Source organism: Pygocentrus nattereri, chromosome 25 (assembly GCF_015220715.1).
Source record: "Pygocentrus nattereri isolate fPygNat1 chromosome 25, fPygNat1.pri, whole genome shotgun sequence".
In the NCBI taxonomy this organism is placed as follows: Eukaryota; Metazoa; Chordata; class Actinopteri; order Characiformes; family Serrasalmidae; genus Pygocentrus; species Pygocentrus nattereri.
Window position 1 is genome coordinate 7,692,494 of NC_051235.1, and position 25,878 is coordinate 7,718,371.

The 25,878-nt window shown below is 43.0% G+C and overlaps 2 protein-coding genes across 2 annotated transcripts; both read left to right on the forward strand.

The window, feature by feature from the left end:
• The first annotated feature begins 4,427 nt into the window (after window positions 1-4,427).
• Window positions 4,428-5,454, forward strand: LOC119261525 (protein PET117 homolog, mitochondrial). Its single transcript, XM_037534539.1, has 2 exons — window positions 4,428-4,635; window positions 5,295-5,454. The coding sequence occupies exons 1-2, from the start codon at window positions 4,540-4,542 to the stop codon at window positions 5,439-5,441; spliced, it is 243 nt and encodes an 80-aa protein (XP_037390436.1). The 5' UTR covers window positions 4,428-4,539; the 3' UTR covers window positions 5,442-5,454.
• A 2,442-nt stretch (window positions 5,455-7,896) lies between these two features.
• Window positions 7,897-25,779, forward strand: kat14 (lysine acetyltransferase 14). Its single transcript, XM_017713218.2, has 11 exons — window positions 7,897-8,161; window positions 9,628-9,749; window positions 10,102-10,223; window positions 11,433-11,614; window positions 12,479-12,898; window positions 14,355-14,597; window positions 14,944-15,257; window positions 15,532-15,665; window positions 20,424-20,599; window positions 21,538-21,728; window positions 23,382-25,779. Exons 1-11 carry the CDS (start codon window positions 7,903-7,905, stop codon window positions 23,553-23,555), a joined length of 2,337 nt encoding a protein of 778 aa, XP_017568707.1. The 5' UTR covers window positions 7,897-7,902; the 3' UTR covers window positions 23,556-25,779.
• The last annotated feature ends 99 nt before the right edge of the window (window positions 25,780-25,878 follow it).

Here is a 25,878-nt window from a genome sequence, read left to right on the forward strand (position 1 = left end):
TTAGTTCTATAGAAAAATATTAGGGTGTGAATGAACGATGTATGAATCAGTTAATAAAGCACAAGCATCCAATTTCAGCATAGACTCTATGATCCTAGTTTTGTGGTTCTAGCTCAAAAGCTGTAGAAGGGGCAAATTTTTGACCACTGAGAAGAAAAAACAAAAAAATAGTACGTTGGGTTCTTCTAGCCAATTTAAAGAGAACATTCTTAAAAAGGATACTCCTTCAAGAATTCTTTAGTAAAGAAAATGGTTCTATAAGGGACCAGGAACACTCAAGGAACCCTTTGCCTAATTAAAGGGTTCTGTGCATCATGAAAGGTGTGATGGGGTAGTGAGCTGTATTGGACACAGCCTTAGGCGGATTACTACACATGCAGGTCTCTGAGGGTTGCATAACCATAAATTACAGATAGGTTTCAACTAAATCTAAACATAACATTGCAGGGGGATTCAAAGGGTCGCACTTCTTTACCAAGGAGCAGTTTGGATTCCCACTAAAACACATCACAGGCCTCTGTTGGCCTGCTGACTGCAAAACTAGCAGATCACTGGCTTAACCAGTACCGTTGGTTAAGCAGTTGTAGATAAAATGACACTTTTTATTGCTTATTTTCCACTCATAGTCCAATTTACTTTATTTCTTTGTTTTATAATACTGGGTGAATGTGTTCAGTAAACAGTGTTGACAGCAATATCATGAATACAACCAGTTATACAGATATAACCAAGCTAGCACAGTGTCAACATCGACATTTTCAACAAGACAAATTTATATTAGGCCTTAGTTTGAACTTTTTACTCTTAATTCTGTGTAATGTTTGGCTCTATGTTCGTTTAAAACCTGTCTGAGGAGATTAAAAACTATTTAGACCTTATACGCCGGATGCTAATCTAGGCGGTCTGAGGGTGGACCAGCTGGAGCTGACCTTATCAAGCCAGTGGACTGTATGTGCCCACTATCTGGGATATGAGCCACATTGTATATGTAATTCTTTCATTGTAAGACAATTAAAGAATCAAGCTGCATTTTATCTCACCACAAAGTAGCTAGCTAGTATGCTAACATGCCGGTTTGTAAATGTAGCAACCACCTGGGAAACCTCAGCAACAGACTTTCCCCTTCTAGATTAATTTCCAGTCATTAAGTACAAATTAATTATTTTTCAGTGTCAGGTTTTAAAAAAAAAGCATATTTAACAGAAAATTACACAGAAGCTTCAACTAAATATAAATTATCTAATTTTGCAGGTCTTTTTTCCAAACAGCGGTTTGTATTCGCCTTAAAGTACATATGATATCATTATAAGACACAAAAAAATTACCTATTTTATTTCAACACGCGATTTTTTCTTATCGTTATATTCTCGCAAAGTGGCTCAAAACACGAGCCTGAACTTGGATTCTTCGTCCACTTTTCCGTTCCACCTTAAATGCTAAGGCACTGACATACTGGCGCCTGTGCCTGCTGCTCCGTTTAAGGTGGAACGGAAAAGTCGACGAAGAAGCCAAGTTCGCGAATTTATGTGAAAACACATAAAACAGAGATATAAAACACAATGTACACTGACAACTTTCAGCACCTCAGAAATTTAATCCGTTATTCCTGGATGTAGCGACGCCCGAGGTTCGCTGGTAGCCGCCTCAGGTGCACTGGTAGCGCGGCTAGTGCTGGCACACCGACCGCTGGACCGCTGGAGCGCCGGTGCCCGGAGCTAGTTGTACCGCTCCCAGCAGCGAGTTTTTCCCCGTTTGTGTGCTTTTTTTAATGTGGCCTCTCTTAATGTTTTAATGTCTCTCTTAATCCTAAAAGTCAGTCCCGGGGATTTCCTGCCCATTATATGTTTTTATTTACCTGCTTTGCCACATGAACCGAGGATGAAGCCCTTTATAAACTGCGACAGGCTGTTAGAGCGACTTCAGCCCGTCATGTGCGGAGTGGCGACGCCACTTAGCGGCCAGTGAATGAACTGCAACTCAAAAAACGCGTGAGAAATAATGGGAAAATGCCAGGGGTGCATTTTTGGGCATTTGGGGGGCATTTTTTGGGCATTTTTGGGCCATGTTAATGCCGGTGTGTAAAATGAGGAACGCTTCACGATTTTGCGCGTCATCCTTGCGCAGAGTGAAACTTGTATTTTCTTTTCTCTGTTAGCTTTGCTGTTTTAAATATGGCCAGGACATGCGAGAACGACTCATGTTTATGTGAAAAATGAAATAGCAAATGTAAATATCTCATTTCATTTTCAATCCGGGCAGGACATTTGAGCAGATGTTTGGAAAATGAAAAAAGAGGCTTGCATTCACATTTTATGCTTTTACTTGCTTACATTTTGAATGTAAAAGAATACAAAAACATTTGAACACCGCTGTTATATTTTTAAGCGCTTTTAAACTCGAGCTATAGGAGTTTAAAACGGCGCCTCATGTACATCCATGACGTCAGTGAGCGCGATCAGCCAATGAGCTGCTCCGCTCGCCAATCAATCATCCCGCTCTAGCAGTAAAGCCCGCCTCCTGCTGCCCAGAACGTTTGCAATATAGGTGAGTGAGGTTAGTTTTTTTTTTTTTTTTTTTTAGTAAAATACATCCTTCTACTTTCTAAAATTAAAGAAACGTTCTGAGCGAGTGATTAGAAACTATTTTAATTTTTGTTTTTGTATTTAGCCCTTGAGCTCCATTCATTGAGGACTCAGATCAGCCACCCTGTGTTTTTATATAACGGGGGAAATAGGAAGTGGCCAGACTCCATAAACCGGCTCTGGCTCCATTCACCCCCATTCACCGAGGACGCGCTAATGGCTGCCCTCTGGCGTTTTGCGGTCATGTTGAGATATGGGAAGTGGCCAGATTCCTATTAAACCTGCATGGTTATTCCTTCTTTCCCCGTAAGTCTTGTAATGATTCAGTCTTATTGTCATAGTCATGTTGGCTGTCAGCACAGGACAGAAGGAGGGGCTCTCAAGTATAATTAATAATGATAATAGCGGAAAAATCTAGTGATTATTTATTTATTTAGACAATGTGAGTTTTCATGGATCAACAAACACCTCGTGGTCATTTTCTATCAGGTGAAGAGCTGACCTTGTGAAGCGCTGCCCCCCAGAGGTGGTATCTAGCATAGGCAGTTTACGAGGAGCCTGGCCGCTTCCTGTTTCCCGCGTTATATAAAAAAACAGGACGGCTGATCAGCAGAGGGCGCCCGCGAGTGAGACCTCAATGAATGGGAGTGAATGGAGCTCAACGGCTAAAAACAAAAAACAGAAATTAAAATCGTTTCTAATCACTCGCTCAGAACGTTTCTTTAATTTAAAAAGTAGAAAGATGTAATTCACTGAAAAAATAAAGAAAACTCACCTATATTGCAAACGGGTTCTGGGCAGCAGGAGGCGGGCTTTACTGCTAGAGCGGGATGATTGATTGGCGAGCGGAGCAGCTCATTGGCTGATCGCGCTCACTGACGTCATGGATGTACATGAGGCGACGTTATAAATTCTTATTGCTCGAGTTTAAAAGCGCTTTTAAAATATAGCAGCGGTGTTAAAATGTTTATGTTGTTCATTGTTCAGGACATTGTTGTACTAATTTACGTTAAAAATGTTGAAGTATTTATAAACCATGGTTTTGCTCAAAGCGCTGTCGCCTCACAGCGAGGAGGGCCTGGGTTCGATTCCCCGGCCGGGTGACCGGGGTCCTCTCTGTGTGGAGTTTGCATGTTCTCCCCGTGTCTGCGTGGGTTTCCTCCGGGTTCTCCGGTTTCCTCCCACAGTCCAAAGACATGCAGTCAGACCAATTGGACATGCTACATTGCCCCTGTGTGTGAGTGACTGTCTCTGTCTGTCTGTCTGCCCTGCGATGGACTGGCGACCTGTCCAGGGTGTGTCCTGCCTTCCGCCCGAAGACTGCTGGGATAGGCTCCAGCACCCCCCCGCGACCCTGACGGAGAAGCGGCTTAGAAAATGGATGGATGGATGGATGGGTTTTGCTCAAAGGCTCCATATCCATATGCCATTGGACTCAAGAACAATATATAATCACGTCACTTACCTCTTTATAACCCTGCCTTGGTCACTTTACCTGAATTGCACTACTCCACCTGCACTGTTGTATATAGTACTGTTGTACATGCCTTTTGTATTTTTATTTTTATTCATTCTATCTATATATTTGCATAGAGTATTTATTTATGTGGACTTAATTTTGCATGCCTATTACTACTTGTTTTTATGTTGCACCTTCATGCCGAAGCAAATTCCTAGTCTGTGAATCCTGTTCATTGACAATGGCAATAAAACTTCTTCTGATTCTGATCAACCCATTCATTTCGGACTCTAGCGCCCTCTGGCGTTTGAGAAGCCATTTCTCCTCCCTACAATTCTCTGGGTCCTAGCCAACCCCAGTCTCCAGAGCTCAGTAGGTGGCGGTAAGGCGCCGTGACTTCAGCCTCACCATTAAAGACAAAGAAGACGGTGTTGACCTGTTTTGAAGCGGCTAAGCTAGTTCGCTAACGGCTCTCCTGCACCGTAATGTCCTTTAAATATGTCTACAGCCTCTAAAGTTGTGCTCGGCGTATCGGTGGTCCTGACGGTCAGCACGGTCGTGGGAGTTCACGTTAAGCAGAACTGGGACCGGCAGGTAAATGAGCTTTAGCTCTGTTAGCCGGTTGCTAACCACACTGAGCCGAACGTGCCGTTCCACCTTAAATGGCGCCGCAGCAACATTCGGGCGAATGGTTTTAGCCCACAGGCTACAGACTGGAAGTGCTGCATCACTTAAGGTGGACCGGAACGTTTGAAATGTGAACCGGCAGCAGGTAACACGGCTTTCAGAGCCTGTAGATAGATGAACTACAGGAGTGAGTAGGATATTTGTGTGTATTGCTGGAGCGAAAATCAACACCTTTTAATAAAAATAAAAAACAAACAGGTTAAATAAGTAACGGAATAGCGGTGTATGTAGGGCTGCGTCCTAAAACACATGCTTGTTCTAATGCATGCACTACGGTGGTGTACAATTAAGTGTGGTAGGGTGCGATTTAGGACGCAGCCTAGGTCCCTGCCTGCCTGTTCAAATGGTACTAATAGATCAGTTTTACTGTCTGGTCAAATTTATAGTTGATCATTTCCTGTTGGACCTTTTGTTTAATTCACCAAGCAAAAAATGATCCGTCTTTCTTTTTTGAGGCCAGATTCTTCTGGATTGTATAAGAAATCTTAACATTGGTCTGATCCTGTTTCTTCTCTAAGCAAGTAACTTCAGTTACTGATCTGAATCTGATCTTTAAATCATCACAGAGGCTGCGCGAGGGAGTGCTGCGAGACCTGGAGCGTTTAGAGCGGAAGCGGGAGAACCTGCGAGCGCTCGAGGAGCAGATCCAGCTGACCAGAGAGCTTGTGGCCGAACAAGCGTATCAGCAAGCTGAGGCGGCCAGAGGGTCCTGAAGAGCCCACCTGAGCAGGTAGAGAGATGACCCTTCCTACTGTGTGGACAGATTTCATGGGAATCAATTGACTGATAGTAGATGCGTTTGCTTGTTGTTATTGTTTGAAGTTTACTATGAACTACGAAGTGTTTCGTAACGTTTTAACACAGTAATGTTCTTAGTATCCTAAATTACCACCACAGAAAAAAGTGGCACTTTGTTTAAGCCCATAATTTTGAGCCCATAAATTTGAGTGCTTTTGTGAGGTCAGACACTGATGTTGGGCGAGAAGGCCTGGCTCACAGTCTCCGCTCTAATTCATCCCAAAGGTGTTCTATCATTTTGGGGTCAGGACTCTGTGCAGGCCAGTCAAGTTCTTCCACACCAAACTCGCTCATCCAAGTCTTTATGGACCTGCTTTGTGCACTGGTGTGCAGTCATGTTGGAACAGGAAGGGGCCGTCCCCAAACTGTTCCCACAAAGTTGGGAATGTGAAATTGTCCAAAATCTTTTGGTGCTAAAGCTTTAAGAGTTCCTTACACTGGAACTAAGGGGCCGAGCCCAACTGCTGAAAAACAACCCCACACCATAATCCCCCCTCCACCAAACTTTACACTTGGCACAATGCAGTCAGACAAGTACCGTCTCCTGGCAACCGCCAAGCTCAGACTCGTCCATCGGTCCAGTGGCAGCACTTTACACTACTGCATTCGACGCTTTGCACTGCGCTTGGTGATGTAAGGCTTGGATGCAGCTGCTCGGCCATGGAAACCCATTCCATGAAGCTCTCTATGCTGTTCTTGAGCTGATCTGAAGGCCACATGAAGTTTGGAGGTCTGTAGCGATTGACTCTGCAGAAAGTCAGTGACCTCTGCGCTCTATGCCCCTCAGCATCCGCTGACCGCTCTGTCATTTTACGTGGCCGACCACTTCGTGGCTGAGTTGCTGTCGTTCCCAATCGCTTCCACTTTGTTATAATCCCACTGACAGTGGACTGTGGAATATTTAGTAGTGAGGAAATTTCACGACTGGACTTGTTGCACAGGTGGCGTCCGATCACAGTACCACGCTGGAATTCACTGAGCTCCTGAGAGCGACCCATTCTTTCACTAATGTCTGTAGAAGCAGTCTGCAGGCCTGGGTGCTTGGTTTTATACACCTGTGGCCATGGAAGTGATTGGAACACCTGAATTCAGTGATTTGGATGGTGAGTGAATACCTTTGGCAGTATAGTGTACATATGAATAGATAATCAGGATGAAGTGATACCATTTTTTTCCACATGAGAACTCTTGAAGCATTGATGCGAAGCACCAGAACAGAGTTTGATGAAGTAAAGTTTGATTTGCAACTGCAAACAGAGCACAAACAGCTGATCTGGGCGCTCACAGAAGTTACTATCATGCCAAAAGCTCCCCCTTGTGGACAGCTGAGTGAGTGATTGAATAAGTGTAATAGATGGAAAGATGCTTTGCATCTGAACTAAAAATAATTCTCACAAAAACAAAACTCAATGGAAATGATTTGTATTGTAAAGCTAAGTAGGACTTGCATATCATTATCGTCTAAAAAGTGTCTTTCCTTACAATGTACAGTACAGCAACTGCCCTTACATTGTCTCAAAATTCCAAGATGACCGGACCAATAGAAACGCTCCAGAACTGCTTGGAATTAAGCATCATTACATGAACTTGCAGTATATTAAATAAATAAATAAAAATAAACAACAAAAAAATACATTTTGCCTCCCTTCTGTAAATTTGCCATTTTGTTGTGTTGTGTGAGTGACTGCTTCGTAATTTATTTTAGGAAAAACATTTTATTAATTAATTAATTAATTTAACACCCAGCCATGTGTTTCCTTTTCTTTGTCTGCACACATATGTTCAAGCTGTAAGCGAATTGCTGGCCTCTTCAGCTGAAGTCGATAACTAACTCTAGTTTGGACGTCACTTTGAAAATGTAAATGAAAAATCGGCGACGACTTTTATTCCTGACATTTTTAATAGCGTTCAGTAATTGTTTCAGGCCTACACTGAACATCTGAGCTATGACAGATTCTTTCATCGTTGATCTGTTACATTATGTCACAAAATCTCATCTGGAAAAACTAAACCAGTTTGAATTGAGTGTGTAAGACAGCAAAAAAGATGACCTATTATCATGACTACTATTTTTTTTTGTCAGAAATACATGTTGTTTGAAACTTTGAGGGCACGTTGATTTCTGTGGGCTGTAGCAACTGCTGTGAGATGTTAGGGGCTGTCAAATCATCCAGTGACTATAAATTACAGTAGCAAGTGGCAATTTTAGGGGGCCAAGCATGAAATGCCAATTATGGGTCCCATTAGAAAACAGACGACATGCAGTCGGTTTTTAGAACAGCCATCAAACTTGATTGCTGATGAAGTGTCTGCCAAGTGTCATATGGATTGATCTTTTCTCCAATCTGTCAATGTTTTCTTCCCTCAGAAGGAGGCATGGACAGCGGGGACCAGAGGGGCCTGCCAGGGCAGGATGAGGAGGCCATGTGCACATCTGCCTCAGAAGGATTGGAAGAGGGGGAGGTGGAGGGGGAAACTCTATTGATTGTGGAATCAGAAGACCAAGCATCGGTGGACCTTTCTCATGACCAGAGTGGCGACTCTCTGAACAGCGACGTGGGCGAGGATGGAGAGGGCAGCTGGAACGAAGACATGTCCTTCTACTGCGACAAATGCCACAAGTGGATCCCTTCCGGTGAGGGTCCTGTATGGTGCCTGTGCATAAAGGAGACGGCAGGGCAAAGGATCACGGCTGCCTAGTGTGGATTAGGAACTCCAGTTTATTGCCATTTAGGTTTTTTTTAGAGGTGTTTGAAAAGAGTAGGGGATAAGACAAAAATATAGCATGACGAGACATGATATCATGATACTTTTGTTTTTCTGAATTAAATTTTCTAACAGGTTTATTCAAAATGCACCAATGCAGCGATAGAAAAGCATTTAATAAAGTATATGAAAAATGGCATAATAGGCCTACATACACAGTAATCTTAGAATAAAGCATAGTGACATAGATCCAATCCCATTTCTTCTTTTTACCCCTACCACTTGTTTTTGAGTGCCTCACTAACCCCTTGGAGCTGAGTTGGGGTAGTGATTGAAATATTGCACTACAATATGGGACAAAGCTGCTGGGCTTCAGTTACATTTAGGGCATCATATGCTTTCAAATACAATTATTTATCACCCATTCCTGATTCTTTGGATTTTTTAACTGAGAAAATTCTCACATTTGTGGGTTTCTTTGGTCTCTTGTTCAGCCATTTTGCCGTTTTTTCTGTTTTTCTCATAACACTCCGTTTGGAGCTTCTGAAAAACCCCCGTTTGGAGGGTCATGTAGCCCTAAACCTTCACTCTACCCCTCTATCTCAACTAAAATCAGGACACCCTAACCCTAGACGTGAACGCGCCAAACAGACGGATAAAGGCAAAGTGGTAGAGGCATGGGGTTCTATATGGAACCATGACACACTCAAAGGACCCTTTGCCTGATTAAAGGTTTCTTTGTATCATTAAATGGATCTTCATATTGATGGGGAGTGTTTTAATATGGTTCAATATAGGACCTTCTTGAAAAGGGTACTATACAGCACCACAAAGTGTTCTGTTGTTACGATGTGAAGCCTGAAACAGTAGAAGAGCCCTTTTTTGTGCTCTGTAGAGCCTTTTAAAAAAAAAGATTCTATATAGAACCATTTAAAACAGTCTCCATCAATCTGAAGAGCCATTTCACCACGCAGTAGGTTCTTTTGAGTGTTCATGGTCCTATATAGAACCATTTTCTTTACTAAAGAACCCTTGAAGAACCATCTCTTTTAAGTATATATATGCTATAAAGCGCATCATTTAAATTGAGTAGTGTTGCAGAAAGTGCTGGATGGCTGGAAGGGAGCTAATAGAAGACACACTATATAACATAATGGGAATCTTTCAGGTTGTGTCCAGCTTTATTATCACAACTGTAGAGAGTGCAAGCTTTAGGCTCTCAGCTGAAAAAGACACACTGTAGGGTTGTACCAGCGATGGCTGGCTGAACTGTTAACATCTATATTGACTTTCTGCCTCAATAAAATCTGTCCCTGAAAGGAAAAGTGCATCTGGTCTCAGATCCGTCTTTGTTTTTTTTTGCTTTCTTTTCATTCCTCTCTCCTGCTCGTTCAGCCCAGCTCCGAGGAGAGCAGCCCAGCTACCTAAAAGGAGACAACTTCTTCAAGTTCATCTGCTCAGACTGCTCCGAAGATGGCAAGGAGAGCTTCGAGAGGATGCGGCTTACGTGGCAGCAGGTAAGTGCTGACGTGCCTTTGTGTATGTTGCGTAGCACACAGTAACTGGGGTACATTATAAGCTCCAGAGAATTGTCCACTGATATTTGTGCTGATTCTGTTTTGTCTCGTTTTGAGGACAAGTTGGTTTAATTAGTGAGTATAGAGTGTTTTAGTGATATTATGGTTTAAGAAAACGATAAGTTACCCTGTATTGTTTTGTTTGAATGTTACATGTCTGCCTTTTTCCCCTTATAATAGACTAATGGTTGTAGCCTAAGTACTAATCTGGGGTTGAAAAATCTTTCTTTCATTCATTCATTTATTCATTCAACTCACTTTTGTGCGTGCATGTGTTGCACACTGTGTCCAGGTGGTGATGCTGGCCATGTATAACTTGTCTCTGGAGGGCACAGGCCGGCAGGGCTACTTCCGTTGGAAGGAAGACATCTGTGCCTTCATTAGTCGACACTGGACATTCCTCCTGGGCACCAGGTGAGCGAGGGGCTATGCACAGATTGAGAACTGAGGAAATAGTGTTAAAGTGATAGTTTCCCTACCATTTGCTTTGGAGATATGGTGTAAATGTAGCTTACAAGCAGTGGAAGCTTGAACCTCACCACTTATTATGCACCCTACATTCATCTGAAATGTACATCCGCAGAAATAAACACACCAGAGGAGGCAGTGATGTGGTGTCAGCAATTGTCTGAACAAACCATAACAGCCACTATCTGTCTCTATAACAGCTGTTTATCCTCAGTGGATGTCATGCTCACTGTTACTCTTCGGCTAAGTCTGTAGAAGACGAGGAAGCCTTCTGTGACAGCAAGAGATGTTTAGGATCTGATCTGGCCGCTGTGGACGTTAGGGATGTGCACGTATACTCGAGCCATTTCTTGGGCAAACTTACATGGTAGCACATCATCCATTGAGGAGAACATACCTTGTGGAAGATAAGGAGCCCTCATCAGCATCCAGTGTGCTACCAGTTAGCTGTTGTTTTAGCTCATCTGAAGAGGCAGCCTCTGTTTCATCCAACACGAAAACTACTTTCCATCATTCTACACGGGTAGGTGAAGGTAGTGTTAGGTGGCTTGTCCGAGGAGTCTTATTGGTGTAGTGTAGTGTAGAGTGCTTGCCTGGGTGGGGAGTGAACCCCAGTCTACAGCGTAGAAGGTAGAGACTATACACTGAACCAACCAAAGGTATATAAACATAGCTGTGATGAACACGCGCACAAATCTGTCAAAACTGCATGGTTCAGTTATTACACACAGCTGTCTCACACCTGACTGAGTGAAAAAGTGATCTTAAATGGATTTTGGTGCTATACAACTACTGTTATGTATAAAAATGGGCCAAAGTATGTTGCCTATCTGAAAGCCAGAATTTTGTCTTACTTTATCTAAACGTGTTTTGCCTGATTGACTACCCTTGGGGTGCAGGGATACACTTAGAATTATGTAAACACTCAGTATGTGTCACGAAACGGCTGTTTTCATCCCAGCCTTTAGCAAAACTTTCGGTAAAAGAAAATGCAACTACTGTTTTACGCAAATTCCTGAAGGTGGTGTATGGTGCGAAATGGTTTCGCTCTCTTTGTTTGGTGGGATTTTAACCTTTATCAGCTCTCAGTAGATCAGTTTTGCTAGCACCCTGTCAGCTATACATGGTTTCTGTTGTGTTCTTGTCCATGCTCAGGAAGAAGACGTCCACATGGTGGAGTACGGTGGCGGGGTGTTTGTCTGTGGGAAGTCCAACGTTTTTCCGTTCGGGGGCACAGGAGTTTGGTGAGCCCGGCTGGTGGAAGCTGGTCCAAAACCGGCCACCGACCCTGAGGCCGGATGGGGAGAAGACGTCCACTGCCGCCCTCAAGGCCAAAGGTTCAGTTACTGAAGTACACTTGAATGCTGCACACAGCACAGCAGGGAAGGTCTTGTGTTAGTGGTAGCATTTTGTTTATGCTATCTGTATCAGAAGCACTGCTGCTAATGTCCTGTGCTGTGTCCTGGGCCCATGTCACGAAAACCTGTATAGTCTTTTCTGTGTAATGTACAGTGTTATGTAAACATTGTTAAAGTTTACTCTCCAGTCTGTTCAGTCCATATATGGAAACCAAGGTATCAATATTTTGATATATCTGCCTATTCAGCCAACAGCAGTTTAGCCCCTCCCATTCACTCTGAAGATATAAGAATAATGAGTTTTTCAGCCCCCTGGTTTAGCCCCCTGTTGCAGGATCCTATTTCATTTATGAGAGCGTGATGGATACAGCGAGATTCGCTCGAAAGAGGCCCTGAATATTCTGTGGTAACTCCCAAAGTTAATTAAAATGAAGCAATCTGAACCAAAAAAATCCGCCACATACCTTGACGTATTTGTAATCGATTGCATTACGTTGGAATTATGGAATTATGTTGGAAGTGATCTCCGTTTTCTGCCAGACACATTTTGACACAGCGTTTCATGTTCCTGAACGTATCGGCAAGCATTAGAGAAGTTAAACGTCGCAACAGCTGTCTGGCACCTACCTGGTCGCTGCGATACAGGGGCATCCCAGCTTGTTTGAAGCTCCATATACTGAGGAGCACATTGCACGTTGTTTTGTTCAGATTGCTTCGTCCCAGCGAGAGTTATTTCTGAATATTCAGGGCCTCTTTCAGGTGAGTCACCGTGTAGCAATATACCTCAACTGTAACTTTGTTCAGACGTGTTAAGCATGTGTCTCTATCTCTGCCCCCGTCCAGCCGTGTCCAAGCCATGCATGGATCCCACCATCACGGTGGAGGGACTCCGGAAGCGTGGGGGGCGGAACCCGGTGGAAAGTGCTATGCAGCTGAAGGAGAAGCGCTCTCGCACACAGGAGGCCAAGGACATCCGGCGGGCACAGAAAGAGGCCGCCGGCTTCCTGGACCGCAGCACGTCCTCCACACCCGTCAAAATGGGTAACCGCGGCCGACGGCCTGACCTGCAGCTGGAGAAGGGCGAGGTCATCGACTTCTCCTCGCTCAGTTCATCAGACAGGACGCCCCTCACATCGCCATCTCCATCCCCCTCACCCGATTTCTCGGCCCCGGGGACGCCAGCCTCTCACTCGGCCACACCCAGCCTGCTGTCGGAGGCGGACCTCATACCTGATGTTATGCCGCCTCAGGCGCTGTTCCACGGTGAGACCCTACAAACACTGCTTGGAGTGCTGATGCTGTGTACTGGATTAGCAGGCCTGAAGCTACTGATTCCTGTATTAGTAAATGGCCCGTGCTACTGATACCTATTATTTGTAATCTCTACTTCAGCAGCATTTACAGAGTAGAGGAGCTATGGTCAGTTTTGCAGCATGAGATGGCCTACAGTCAGTAACAGTGAACCTGTACAGCCGCACGCAGTACGCTCCTATATCAATCAGTGCGAAGCACAAACATACTGTTTGGGTCCGTTTCTGGTGTGTGCTGTGCACGGCATCCAGGCAGCTCTTTGCAGAAACAGTAAAGAAATGTGCTGTCTGTGATATACAGTATAGGCTAATTAATACATCATTTGATCTGAACTCTTGGACAGGTTGACTGAAATCCGTTGAGTAGGTTAAAGTGAAAACACAGCATCTCCTCCTCTTCATATAGCACTACGTCACCTAGTGAGAAAGCCAGCAACAGTCAAGGCAACTATCAGATTTTTTTTTTGTTGATCTACAAGTTTAAATGAGAGAAACGGACGTTGTGGCCGTTGTTATTACGCGAAAAGGCAACACAAACAGCAACGACTCTTGCTTTGCAATGCGTGTGTCTCCTCCAGTGTGAAATTCAAGCATCGCAGAACGGTTCCGGATTAGCATGTGCACAGCGCCGCGTCTGGTGTGAAATGGGTTTTTGTCTTGTAACAATAGTGGAACCCTTTTGGGTATTCTATAGAACCCTTTTTCAAGAAGTTTCTGTGTAGAACAATCTAAAGCATGGTTCTACATAGAACCTTCTCATGCACAGTGTTCTTTTAAGTGTTCATAGTTCCGTTTTAATGATATTTGCTCATAAACTTCTTAGGTGGCAGAGATGAAGATGCTGAGATTTTCGACAAGGCTGGACAAGATTAGAAATGAGCAGATCAGAGGGACAGTGAAGGTGGAGCAGTTTGGAGATAAAGCCAGCGAGGCCAGGTTGAGATGGTTTGGACATGTGTTGAGGAGGAATAGTGGATATATTGGGCAAAGATTGTTGGAGATGGAGCTGTCGGGCAGAAGGAGAAGAGGTAGACCTCAGAGAAGGTTTATGGATGTAGTGAAGGTGGACATGGAGATGGTTGGTGTAAAAGTAGAGGAGGCAGTAGATGGGGCAAGATGGAGGCAGATGATCCGCTGTGGCGACCCCTAAAGGGAGCAGCCGAAAGAAGAAGAAGCTCATAAACTTCTTAATAAATTGGTCCCAGATTATCTATTTTATCTAAAACGAATTACTGCAATCTTCTATGCTCTCGGGGCGTTTTCTCATTTTTTCTGTGTCTTCTTAAATTTATCTTTAAAGGCACTTGCATGTAACAAAATGTCCATATGTATCATTTTAGGAAACAAAATCTCCTATTCCACCTCTGGTGCAATGTTTGAGTTGTTTTTTGTCTGACTCTGTGCTCCAGATGACGAGGAGCTGGACGGAGAGGGCGTGATCGACCCAGGCATTGAGTATGTCCCCCCTCCCAGCATGCCCCTAGCAGCAGGTGCCCTATATGTGAGAAAGAAACAGCAGCGGCCTGCTGAGCTCATCAAACAGGAGCCGGAGAGTGAAGACGAGGAGCGTGGCCGCGAGGTGGAAGAAGGCGGCCAGGACGAAGGCATGCGGTCTCGGGCCTCTGCCGGCAGCGAGCGGAGGAAGGAGAAGGGTAGGGTTGTCAGCTGGCTCAGAAATTCAATTTTTGAAAATATGTGGCTAAAGAAGTCACCTGTGGGGCTGTGGATAGGAGTAGGCGATGTGGCAATGATATGTCACGATACATTTTCACAGTAAGCATCACCGTATTTTGGAACATACTCCATGCACTAGTATGCACTAGCACTAGTACCATATTTAAAAATGAACATCATAAAGACTTTTATTCAACATTCAAGTTGCATCTTGAGAAAACGCTTGGAGATGAGCACACTGTATTTGGAGCTAAATCAGAAAAACGCATGAACAGTTACAGTTCAGAACATTACAGCATTCATTTCTTTGTTTATGTTGGACAGGCCTAGAGAAGGCAGAGTCTGGGCCCCGCTACACCCTCCTCGGCCTATATGAGGAGCGTATGCTGCTGCGGAGGTTGGAGTCCTGCCCCCAAGCGCTGGCCGTCACCCCACAGGCCAAGCGGTTTCGGCGCAAGCTCCTGGTCCGGCAGGCTAAACGTGAACGAGGGCTCCCCCTGCTGGATGCAGACCAGGCAGTCAGTGCCGCCCTCAGCCTGGTTGGTGGCATGTATGGCGCGCAGGCGGGCGTGGCCACCCGTGAGGCGGGCAAGTACAGGACGACCAGCCAGGACCTGCGTATACTCGATCGATTTCAGGTAAAAAACCACCACACAAAGAAGCTTTTGAAGTGTTTAAAGTCAGCCTGAATTCATTTTTCCTCTAGTTAGTTCACGTCGCTGGTCATATCAAAGATGATTCATTGTTAAATTCTTGTTCTTCCTAGACTTTCTTATGTGGTTACTGGCACTCCGTAATATACTGATACCTATAAATATGAACAAAATACAAATGCATGTCAAGCCACTACTGTTTTAGCTGTGTGATGTACCCTTTATTTGTGTTAATAAATGTGTCGATATTCCTTTGCAGGTCACTGCATCCAGCAGGAAGGGATTCCACCAGTCCAACGTCTCCTTCTGGCACAGACTTATGGGCTCTGATGTCTGCGCAGACCAAGGAATCAAGAGTCCGTACACGTCCAGAACACTAAAACCTTACATAAGGTACACACACATGCCCACAGAGTGCAAGTTATGTGTATTCCACATATTGTCACCTTCCAAAACACCAGGTTTTTATTTATTTATTTATTATTTATTTATTTTCCTCATTTGAGATCAACAGCTCCCCTTTTACGTTGTGTAAAATTTTTTTTGAAGGATGGTCCATTAGAAATGCTCCAAATCTTCTTGGAATTAAATCTTTTTACATTAACTTATGTTGGTGTAGTGTAGTGGGTAACACCGCTGCCTCCCACGCTGCAGACTAGGATTCGATTTTCCACCAGGGCGAGCACCCTGCACTATATCAGTAAGAGTCCTTGGGCAAGACTCCTAACACCACCTTCACCTACCTGTGTAAAAATAATCAAACTATAAGCTGTTTTGGATAAGAGTTTCTGGCAAATGTCAGAAATATAAATGTGAACTTGGATTAAAAAGTTAATGTTTTTACCTTCTTCTGTAAAATGACCATTTTGAAGGCACTTGTTTTTCTTTGGACAGCAACGATATGCTTTAAGTGATATGGGCATAAAATGCAGTTTTTGATGAAGCTATATCTATATATCTATCTATATGATGTGGTGTGGTTTTCATGGCCTCCATTCATTCTATAGCTGATCCCATTTTTTGCAGTGGCTTGTGGGTTTTTTTTTTTTTTTTCCTTTCTTCCCTGCTGTGGATTTTCACAGATTGTGTGTAACAGACATGTAAAATTTAAGCAGATAATCTACAATTTTCCGCTCAAACATACTTAATCATTCACAAGCACATGTACCGTCCTCTTCGTTGTCATTATTGAGGTTTCATGAAAGACCTCGAGAAGTAGATTGAGCACCTTGGTAGCTTGGTTAGTAGTTTACTTTAATGTAGAACTACAGTGATACAGTGCCGTCATTATGCTTGCTGGTTGTGAAGCACTTGCTAACGTTGTTCAGTGTTCACATGGGCTGAGGAGGGAGAACAAAACCATGTGTTTTCTTTTCTCCGAGTCTTTCTCCTCCAAAAAGAAGGGAAGTGCTAGTTTCCTTAGTCTGTACATTTAGTGATACGTGATGTGGTGTAGGGTTGCAGCGGTAACCGGTTCCATGGTATACCACGGTATTAAAATGCACGGTTATCATACCGTGGGCATTTGCTCATTACCGGTAAAACACAACCCAGCTCAGAAACTCACCCGCGCATGCGCAGCTCCGCTCCGTTTCAGTCACACAAGCACACAGCAGTGAGAATGGCAGAGAGTGCCACAGACTTAACAAATCTCCGTCCCCCTAAAAAAAAGGCTAAACTAAAGTCAGCAGTGTGGGACTACTTCGGATACCCGCCAAATGCACGCGAGGATGGGAATCCGATTTGTAATCAATGTGGCAGGAAAGTGGCAGCTAAAGGAGGGAATACCTCTATCCTGTTCTCCCATCTCCGAGAACACCACCCCGCTGTGCTCGTTTATAATTTCAGTCCGACCCTAAATGCGTGAAATTTCGACTATAAAACCCATCTTTGTATTCGTGCACAGCCCACGCGTTAAGCGCCGCAAAAGTGCTGAGTCATCCGAACTATGAGCATGCAGGTGCTGGAAGTAACGTTATGCCCGTGGCTATGAAGCGCGTGCTGTGGTGGATGCGCGTGTCCGTGTTCAGGTCCTCACAGACTAATTTGGATTTTTCCGGAGTCGGACTCAACGTGAAAGACGCCATTAATTTGCATGAGTTTATATTTAAAATCTGACGTGCCTCTATTGTGAGGATCATGTATAAAATAGATAGTCCCCTCTTTCTGCAGTCTCTGGTTATATTAACTTGGCAGTAAAACGGACGTTTACAACAGTAGTTGGTCAGACACGCACACAGGCTCAGATATTAAATAATTAAATAATTAAACTTAAATAATTGTACTGAATATTTTAAATACAGGATCTTTACACACACACACACACACACATATATATGTATATATGTGTATATATATATATATATATACATACATTTATTTTTTATTATTATTATAAATATAATTGATTAATATTATTATTCTGTTATTGGTTTAGGGACAAGCTAGCTGTGCAAAGAAATTTCTAAACAAGCCCAAGAATTGAATCATGCTGTGGCGTATTTTATTGCCAAAGACATGATGCCCTTAAGAGCAGTGGAAAAACCTGGTTTCCTTCACCTGATGAAAAAAGCTGTTCCAATGTACCAAGTTCCATCAAGAACATACTTTGCCACCAGTGAAATCCCTCGCATGTACCAAGATGTGAGAGCAAGTGTTGAAGAACAGCTAAAGGAAGCTGTGTGTTACTCAGCCACCACAGACTTGTGGACCAGCAGCAGTGGAGGAGGGGAACCATTTATAAGTTTTACAGTCCACTACATCTCTTCAGACTGGCAGCTCAAGTGCCATTGTTTGGAAACTCATTTTTTCCCTGAAGACCACACCTCAGAAAACATCTCTGAAATGTTTGAAAACATGCTTCAGGAATGGAAACTTCCAAAGGAAGATCTGTGTGGAATTACCACAGATAATGCAACAAATATGAAGAAAGCCTTTTCAGACTTCCCTTGTGTTTGGCTCACTTGTTTCGGACACAATTTAAATTTGGCCGTTAACAAAGTTTTGAAGATCCAAAGGGTGGAATCTGCTGTCAGAGCATGCAGACACTTGATACAAGGTTTTTCTCGAAGTTGGAAGAAGAAAAGAGATCTCAAGAAAAAACAGGCAGACCTGGAACTCCCCGAGCATGCCCTAATCCATGATGTAATAACAAGATGGGGATCAACTTTTGAGATGATCTCCAGGTTCCTGGAGCAACAACAGGCCGTCTGCGCAGTACTGGCAAATGAAAGGAGTACTTGGCATCTCATGCCAAAAGACTCTGACATAGCTATACTTGAGAATGTCAGCCAGCTTCTTCAGACCTTCTATGAGCTCACTGATGCTCTAGCCTCTGAGAAAAGGGTCACACTGTCCTCACTCTCACCAGTACTGGAGCACATCCGCAGTGAAATTCTCGTGGAGCAAGCTGAAGACAATGCACTCACCAGACAGATGAAGCAAGTAATGAGGGAAGACCTTGAAGTCAGATACACAGAGCGGCTGGAACGACTGCTGCAAGTATCCTGCTTTGTGGATGCTAGGTTTAAGGGAAGCTTCTCTAAAAACCTGGATGACACAGTTGAGGCATGTGTTGAAGAAGCTGTAACCATTGCAACAGCAGTGTCTCCATGCCAAAAACAGCCTCAAGAAGAAAGGGAAGACAATGAGGTAGGAGAGGGCAGCAGCAGCACCACTACTGCTACTAAGAGGAAAGGGAAAGGTCTGTCTGCGTTGCTACAACAAATAAGTTCATCCAGGCAAAACAAGGCAACCTCAGAAAATAAAAACATCCATGAAAAGGTCATGTCTGAGGTCAAGACATACATGTCTCTTCCTACTATTGGAACTGATGCTGACCCTCTGGCTTGGTGGAAAATGCATGCCGAAGGAATGCCCTTTTTGGCAAAAGTGGCAAGAAAATATCTTTGTATCCCTGCCACAAGCGTGCCTTCTGAAAGAATGTTCAGTACAAGTGGACATATTCTGTCACCTCAACGCTCAAGATTGAGCCCAGAAAAACTTGACATGCTTACGTTTCTGCATCATAATCTGGCTTGAATATTAAACACAAATGATTGCTGCGATAAAAATCTGATCTCAGGAAAACTGTTCAAGAATTCAGCTGCACTTTTTCTTTTTTTCTACAAAGACAAAGTATTTTTTCTTTCTAAAGAGACATTCATTTTTATTTAAAGATTTAGTTTTTTTCTCCTTCTAATATTGCAGTTTTTGCAAAAACAGGTGTACAACTTTTTTTTTAAGGAGATATTTTGTATATAATAGTTCCAGGTTTCAACTACAATAAATAGTTAATTAAACAAAAAAAACGTTCGTGGTAATTTCTTTAAGGGTCAGTGTATCTTTTAATAATATATGTAACAATCCATGATACCGCAATAACCGTGATACCGCGTATTTTCTGAGACGGTTATCATACCGTGAAAATCTCATACCGTTGCAACCCTAATGTGGTGTCAACCTTCCCACTTATAACAGCTATCCATAAATATCTGCTCCGCTCTGTTAAGACCCTACTTTAGGGTACTGTTCATGTGGCTACATGACACCTGCATAAGCTTAAGTGTTCCAATACGAGTTGACCACTGTATAGGTTACATTTCTGAATTTGAATCAAAGTTAACTAAAGTTTGTTATTTAAGTTAATATAAACTTTGACAGATGAGGTCTGTTAGAATAAGCATGTATAAAGTTTATATAGAGTTATGCCTGTCTGTAGGTGTCCTGTGTCCTTATGAACAGTACCCTACAGTAAAGTGTTTCCAAAAAAAAAAGCCATTACTTCACATATTCAACACGAATGTCAGGCTGTTTAGCTGAGTGGTTAAGTCAGTCTATCTACATGTGGGGAAGTATAATTCAAGCCAAGCACTGGGCTTCAAACACTACATTTGGCCAGTCTAATTACACCACTCTGATCTGTCATTGCAGCGCCTCAACCAAGTGTTAATAGCATAAATTCATTTCACCCATAACAACAATGATAATCTGATTTGTTGTGCGGGCCTTCTTGTTACAGATTCCACATGCTTGGCACAAACCTCTTAAACTGAGAGGATTTGCATCAGCAGGAAAAAACAGTCCCCAGTATGCGTTAAAAGCGTCATGAGTAAGTCTAAAGATCCTGTACTCTTTTTGATGTGTGTGCAGGAGAGACTATGAGACGAAGCCACTGAAGATGAGCTTGCTTGCAGAAATCCGTGCGTACCCTCACAGGAACGACTCGTCCTGGGTCCCGGAGCCTGACGCACCCATAGACTACTGCTATGTGCGGCCCAACCACATCCCCTCCGTTAACTCCATGTGCCACGACATGTTCTGGCCCGGTGAGTCCCTGTGATCTATAAAATGAAGCAGGAAACTTTTGAGCTGCTAGAGTCTGCTGTTTTATTTGACCATGTTTAAGGCCTGGCTGTGCCTACATTCTGCCTATAATTTAAAAATGCTGCATGTAAAGAGGGGTTGTGCCTAAAAGAGCTCTGTGTGACTGCATTTATTTATAGCTTGTTCCATCACAGACGACTTGGACACAAACTTTGTTTTTGGTCACTTTGCAATGGCATCAAGTAATTTGGCTTGGTTTAAAAGCCTAGTCATGAGTCCTCCGATTGTATCCATCTCTCTTGTTTCTGTTTGTCCTCTTCTTCTTTTACCTTCAACTGCTTCAAGCACAGTGGTCTTTTTCAGTTCATTGGTTTTAATATGTCTAAAATAAGAGAGCTTTTTTGGTTAACTGGACTGTGAGTAAGAGGTGAGCCTTCATATTGTTTCCTTCCACCAGTGTTGGATCCTCAGACATCTTCCTCCACTCCTGCTTTACTGAACATATATGTGCAGCGTACAGGTTAAATAATTATGGTGACAGTGGGCAGCCTTGTCAAACTCCTTCACCGATGTGAATCAGTCTGTCCCTGTTCTATCGTGGCTGTAACTTGTTCATGAGTGTAGAGGTCCCTCATTAGAACAATGACTTGAGGGTAGTATTCCCATAAATTTCATGGTTGAAACTGTCAGAAGCTTTGTTGTAGTCGATAAAACAGATTTCATAGATTCATAGAATTTTTTGTATCCATAGTTTTTAGAACTCATGGTTCTAGTTTGTCTGTTCCAACTTAGAACTCCAAAAACGAAATATTGTCATGTGCATTGTGAAAATGCACTGAAGTATTGTGATGTTATATTTTTGCCATGTTCACCAACCATAATATAAATGTCGTTTTCATCCCAAGTCTCTGTGGGGTGCGTGTCGGTGCTGTGTTTTCAGGTGTGGATCTGTCCGAGTGCCTGCAGTACCCAGACTTCAGCGTGGTGGTCCTCTATAAAAAGGTGGTAATCGGCTTTGGCTTCATGGTGCCGGACGTGAAATATAACGAGGCTTATATCTCCTTCCTGCTGGTGCATCCAGAGTGGAGGAGGGCAGGCATTGCCACCTTCATGATCTACCATCTCATTCAGGTGAGACATACAGGAAATAACGTAACAGAACAAAGAGGTGAGCGAACAGTAATAATGAAAACACGAGGGCCAACACATTTTTAAAAGAACTATATCCTACATTTTTCTTCTTTTATTTTTTGAGGTCCACTAAGGACGTTTTTGTGGGTTTAATGCACCGAAAACAGTCATAATTCATTTAAAATAACCAATTTCCAACCTCTTTTTATCCCTCAGAATTAAACTCTGTCTATTTATCCCTCTAATTAAAAGCTGTTTTTGTTGCTGTACCTAAGTGAGCTCTATTCTGATCGGCTACCCTGTATTATGCCTCATTCAGAAAGCTAGAGCTAAAACACTCCCTATAACTTCAGTGTGAATTGGCAGCATATATATATATAATATATACACACACACCTACCTCAAAAAAATAAAGGGAACACTCAAATAACACATTCTAGATCTGAATGAATGAAATATTCTCATTGTGGCACAGTTTCTAAAGGGAGGGCATCATGCTCTGCTTCAGAATGTCACAGTACATGGTGGAATTCATGTTTCCCTCAATGAGCCGCAGTTCCCCAGTGCTGTCGGCACTCATACAGCTCCAGACCATGATGCTACCACCACCATGCTTGACTGTAGGCAAGAGACAGTTGTCTTGGTACTCCTCACCAGGGTGCCGCCACACATGCTGGACACCATCTGAGCCAAACAAGTTTATCTTGGTCTCGTCAGACCACAGGACCCACCCAGTATTCCATGTTCTTGGACTCCTTGTCTTAAGCAAGCTGTCTGTTTCCAGGCTTTCTTGTGCATCAGCCTCAGAAGAGGCTTCCTTCTGGGATGACGGTCATGCAGACCAAGTTGTTGCATAGTGTGGTGTATGGTCTGAGCACTAACAGGCTGACCTTCCACTTTTTCAACCTCTGCAGCAATGCTGGCAGCACTTATGCATCTAATTTTTGAAGCCAACCTCTGGATATGATGCTGAACATGTGGACTCAGCTTCTTTGGTCGACCCTGAGGAGGCCTGTTCGGAGTGGAGCCTGTGCTGGAAAACCGCTGTATGACCTTGGCCACTGCGCTATAGCTCAGTCTCAGGATGTTAGCAGTCTTCTTATAGCCTAGATCATCTTTGTGGAGAGCAACAATTCGATTTCTCGCATCCTCAGAGAGTTCTTTGCCATGAGGTGCCATGTTGAACATCTAGTGGCCAGTATGAGCGAATTGCAATGAATTTAACAGCCCTGCTCCCCATTCACACCTGGAGCCCTGTAACTCTAAGGAGTCCCATGACACCAGAGACGGACAATTGGACACAATTTGGACTGTTCACTGTGAGGTGGACTCACTTGTGCTGCCAGCTATTTAGACATTAACGGTTGTGTGTTGAGTTCTTTTCAGAGGACAGTAAATCTGCACTGCTATACAAGCGGCACACTGACTACTTCAAGTTATATCCAAGTTTCATTTCTATAGAGTCGTTCCATGAAAAGAAAAATATTTGCAGAAATGTGAGGGGTGCACTTACTTTTGTGAGACACTGTATAAATGTGTTGTTGTTCCCACAAATGACAAATAATCATTAAAACATCTTAAAAAAACAAAAAAGGTCTGTATACAAGTATCAGCTACAGCATTAAACCCACCTCTCCCTCTCCCTCTCTCTAGACGTGTATGGGGAAGGATGTGACTCTGCATGTGTCGGCCAGTAACCCAGCCATGCTGCTTTATCAGAAGTTTGGCTTTAAGACAGAGGAGTACATCCTGGACTTCTACGACAAATATTACCCGGTGGACAGCAAAGAGTGTCGCCACGCCTTCTTCCTGCGACTACGGCGCTGAGCTGCCTTGTGATTGGACGACCAGGCACGGGCTATATTCACCGATGTTCCCTGACTGGACAGAAAGGTTCAGAAGCGTTGGTTGAGACGTTAAATGACCTGTCGGATGAATTTCCATTCATTTTTGCCTAGATAAGTGCAAGCCACTAGTACTGGACAGCAGCTCAGTATTTGTTTTGGCTTTGTATTCCAGCACACCAGCTTTCAAATGAAACAGTGAGTATGAGTTTAAAGTGCAGGATGTCAGCTGTAAGTCCAGGATGTTTACATCTGTATAGGATGGTGATTTCTATGTTGTTTGCGCAATATTGACAATGGCATTGCATGCATGTTAACAGTACTTACATATACCCGTTCACATTACAAGCCTCGCTGCTCAAATCTGATTTTAAAAAAAAAATTTATACTCAAAGCCAGACGAGAGAGGCAAAAGGAGAGATGAGCTGCTTTTCCACCGTTTACTGGCTTTAACTTCTGTTCGGCGCTGCTGCCAGAGTAACACAGTGATGGCACAGAGGGGAAAAAAGCACATGAATTCCGATCTGAGCGTCACATTAAGGTCACATGGCCACGACTCGGATACGTATCAGATCTAGGACCATATATGAAAATGGTTTAGGTCAGATTTGAAAAGATCAGATTTGCATGTCCACACAGCCCTGAAGACATCAGATCTGAGCCACATCAGGGCAAAACAATCCAATTTGTGGCACTTCAACTTGGTAATGAGAACTTAGCTCAACATAGGAGAGTTAGCAAACATCAAAAATGCAAAGAATTATGGGTTGCTCCACCCCCCCAGCTCTCCTATGCTATAGTATTATTGAAGCAAATGTAGGACGTTTAGGACGTGTCAGGTGAAAACTGACTAATATTGCAGTATTAATTTACATTTTAAGAATATAAAATTATTTGTTTTGAGTGTTTTGCCCCTTAAAATTATTATCGACCAGACTTTTCCTTTCAGTTGGGCCCTGTACTATACAGATGTGAATATCCTCGAACTAAAGGTGGTTTTCAGGACTTCAGCCTCATTTAAAATGCCATGTGTTGGAGCATGGAGCACAAAAAAGTGACCGTGTATGACCAAGAAAGGCCCTGTGGGCTTCAAGTGTGACCTTTTTACTGTAAATCTGGGGACACTGACAGGGAGAGAGCATAGTGTTTGTTTCAGTAACTGTGTGCTGTCTTTTAAATGTGCTGTATGTTTCGTTGTATTTGTACATTGCTGGTGAGGGACTTTGAAAAAATAACTCCGTTCAACAATATATCTGTTTTTATTTTGGTGTACTGAAAGTGTCACGAAGTCGTACCATCACAGATAATCCCGACTGACTATTTCCGTGCTTTCCTCCCCTCATTTGTCCATCATTAGACTGCCACTTGCATCACTGTCGACACCACTTGGGGTGTCTATACTATACTATAGAACTGAATACACTGGTTAACAAGCTGCTGGTTCAGTTGAACGCAGCAGCTGAAATGTTACGTTCTTAAAGGGAAATTCCTCCATTTTTTCAGAACATCTGCATAAGTAAATTGTCAGGATGTAAGAAAAGTCATTCAGAGCGGTTTGGTGTAGAATGCTTTGTTCTAGAGAAGCCTAGAGTCCGAACTGTTCACAGTGGTGATGATAGGAACCAGACGTCCACCTCTAAAGGCTCCTTCACAAAGTTATTGCATGAAATGGTTGTGAATGTTGCCTTAGATGTTTTCATGCGATTATTTTGAGGAAAGGTTTTGGCATAAAATGTAGTTTTATTATCTATTCATGATTTTTGCTTGTAGGTTCACTGGTCATTTTGGATTTGTAAATAAAGTGGCTATATTTATGTTGCAGACATGACGACCCTTAGTTTCTATCACCACTACTGTAAAGCAATCCGAGTCAGAAATTTCACATCAGACCACTCTGAATGACCAATTACGACTAAATTATGCAAATTTAGCTTAAAAAAATGGTGGAATTCTCCTCTAAGCTAAGCCTCATTACAGTGAAATACAGTAAGGCCTCCTACATTTGAAGGATCAGGCTTCCATGTTCAGTGATCATTGTTTTTATTTACTGTAAACCGGCAGTGAAGGCCTCTATTTAGAGCCTCCTCTCATAATTTATGAACGTCATTCTAGCAGGGCTTCTTATTTCCAAAGGAAAAAAAACTATGTAATATTTTTTTTCTTGATGTTTTTGTGTACACAATGATTAAATTCACTTACAGCATCAACATGCAAGTTCCTAATGATCTCTCTTGAGTTCCCTAGAGAATGGCATAATTTTTTGTATTCATAAGAAAGTGATCAGAACGTGTCTTCAAAGTTTTGAC

Bases quoted from the DNA above. Each gene is read 5' to 3' on its own strand.
- LOC119261525 (XM_037534539.1), top strand. From the start codon at position 4,540: ATGTCTACAGCCTCTAAAGTTGTGCTCGGCGTATCGGTGGTCCTGACG. The intron at 4,636-5,294 runs GTAAATGAGCTT...AAATCATCACAG, and splicing joins AGCAGAACTGGGACCGGCAG to AGGCTGCGCGAGGGAGTGCT.
- kat14 (XM_017713218.2), top strand. From the start codon at position 7,903: ATGGACAGCGGGGACCAGAGGGGCCTGCCAGGGCAGGATGAGGAGGCC. The intron at 8,162-9,627 runs GTGAGGGTCCTG...CTGCTCGTTCAG, and splicing joins CCACAAGTGGATCCCTTCCG to CCCAGCTCCGAGGAGAGCAG. The intron at 15,666-20,423 runs GTACACACACAT...ATGTGTGTGCAG, and splicing joins ACACTAAAACCTTACATAAG to GAGAGACTATGAGACGAAGC.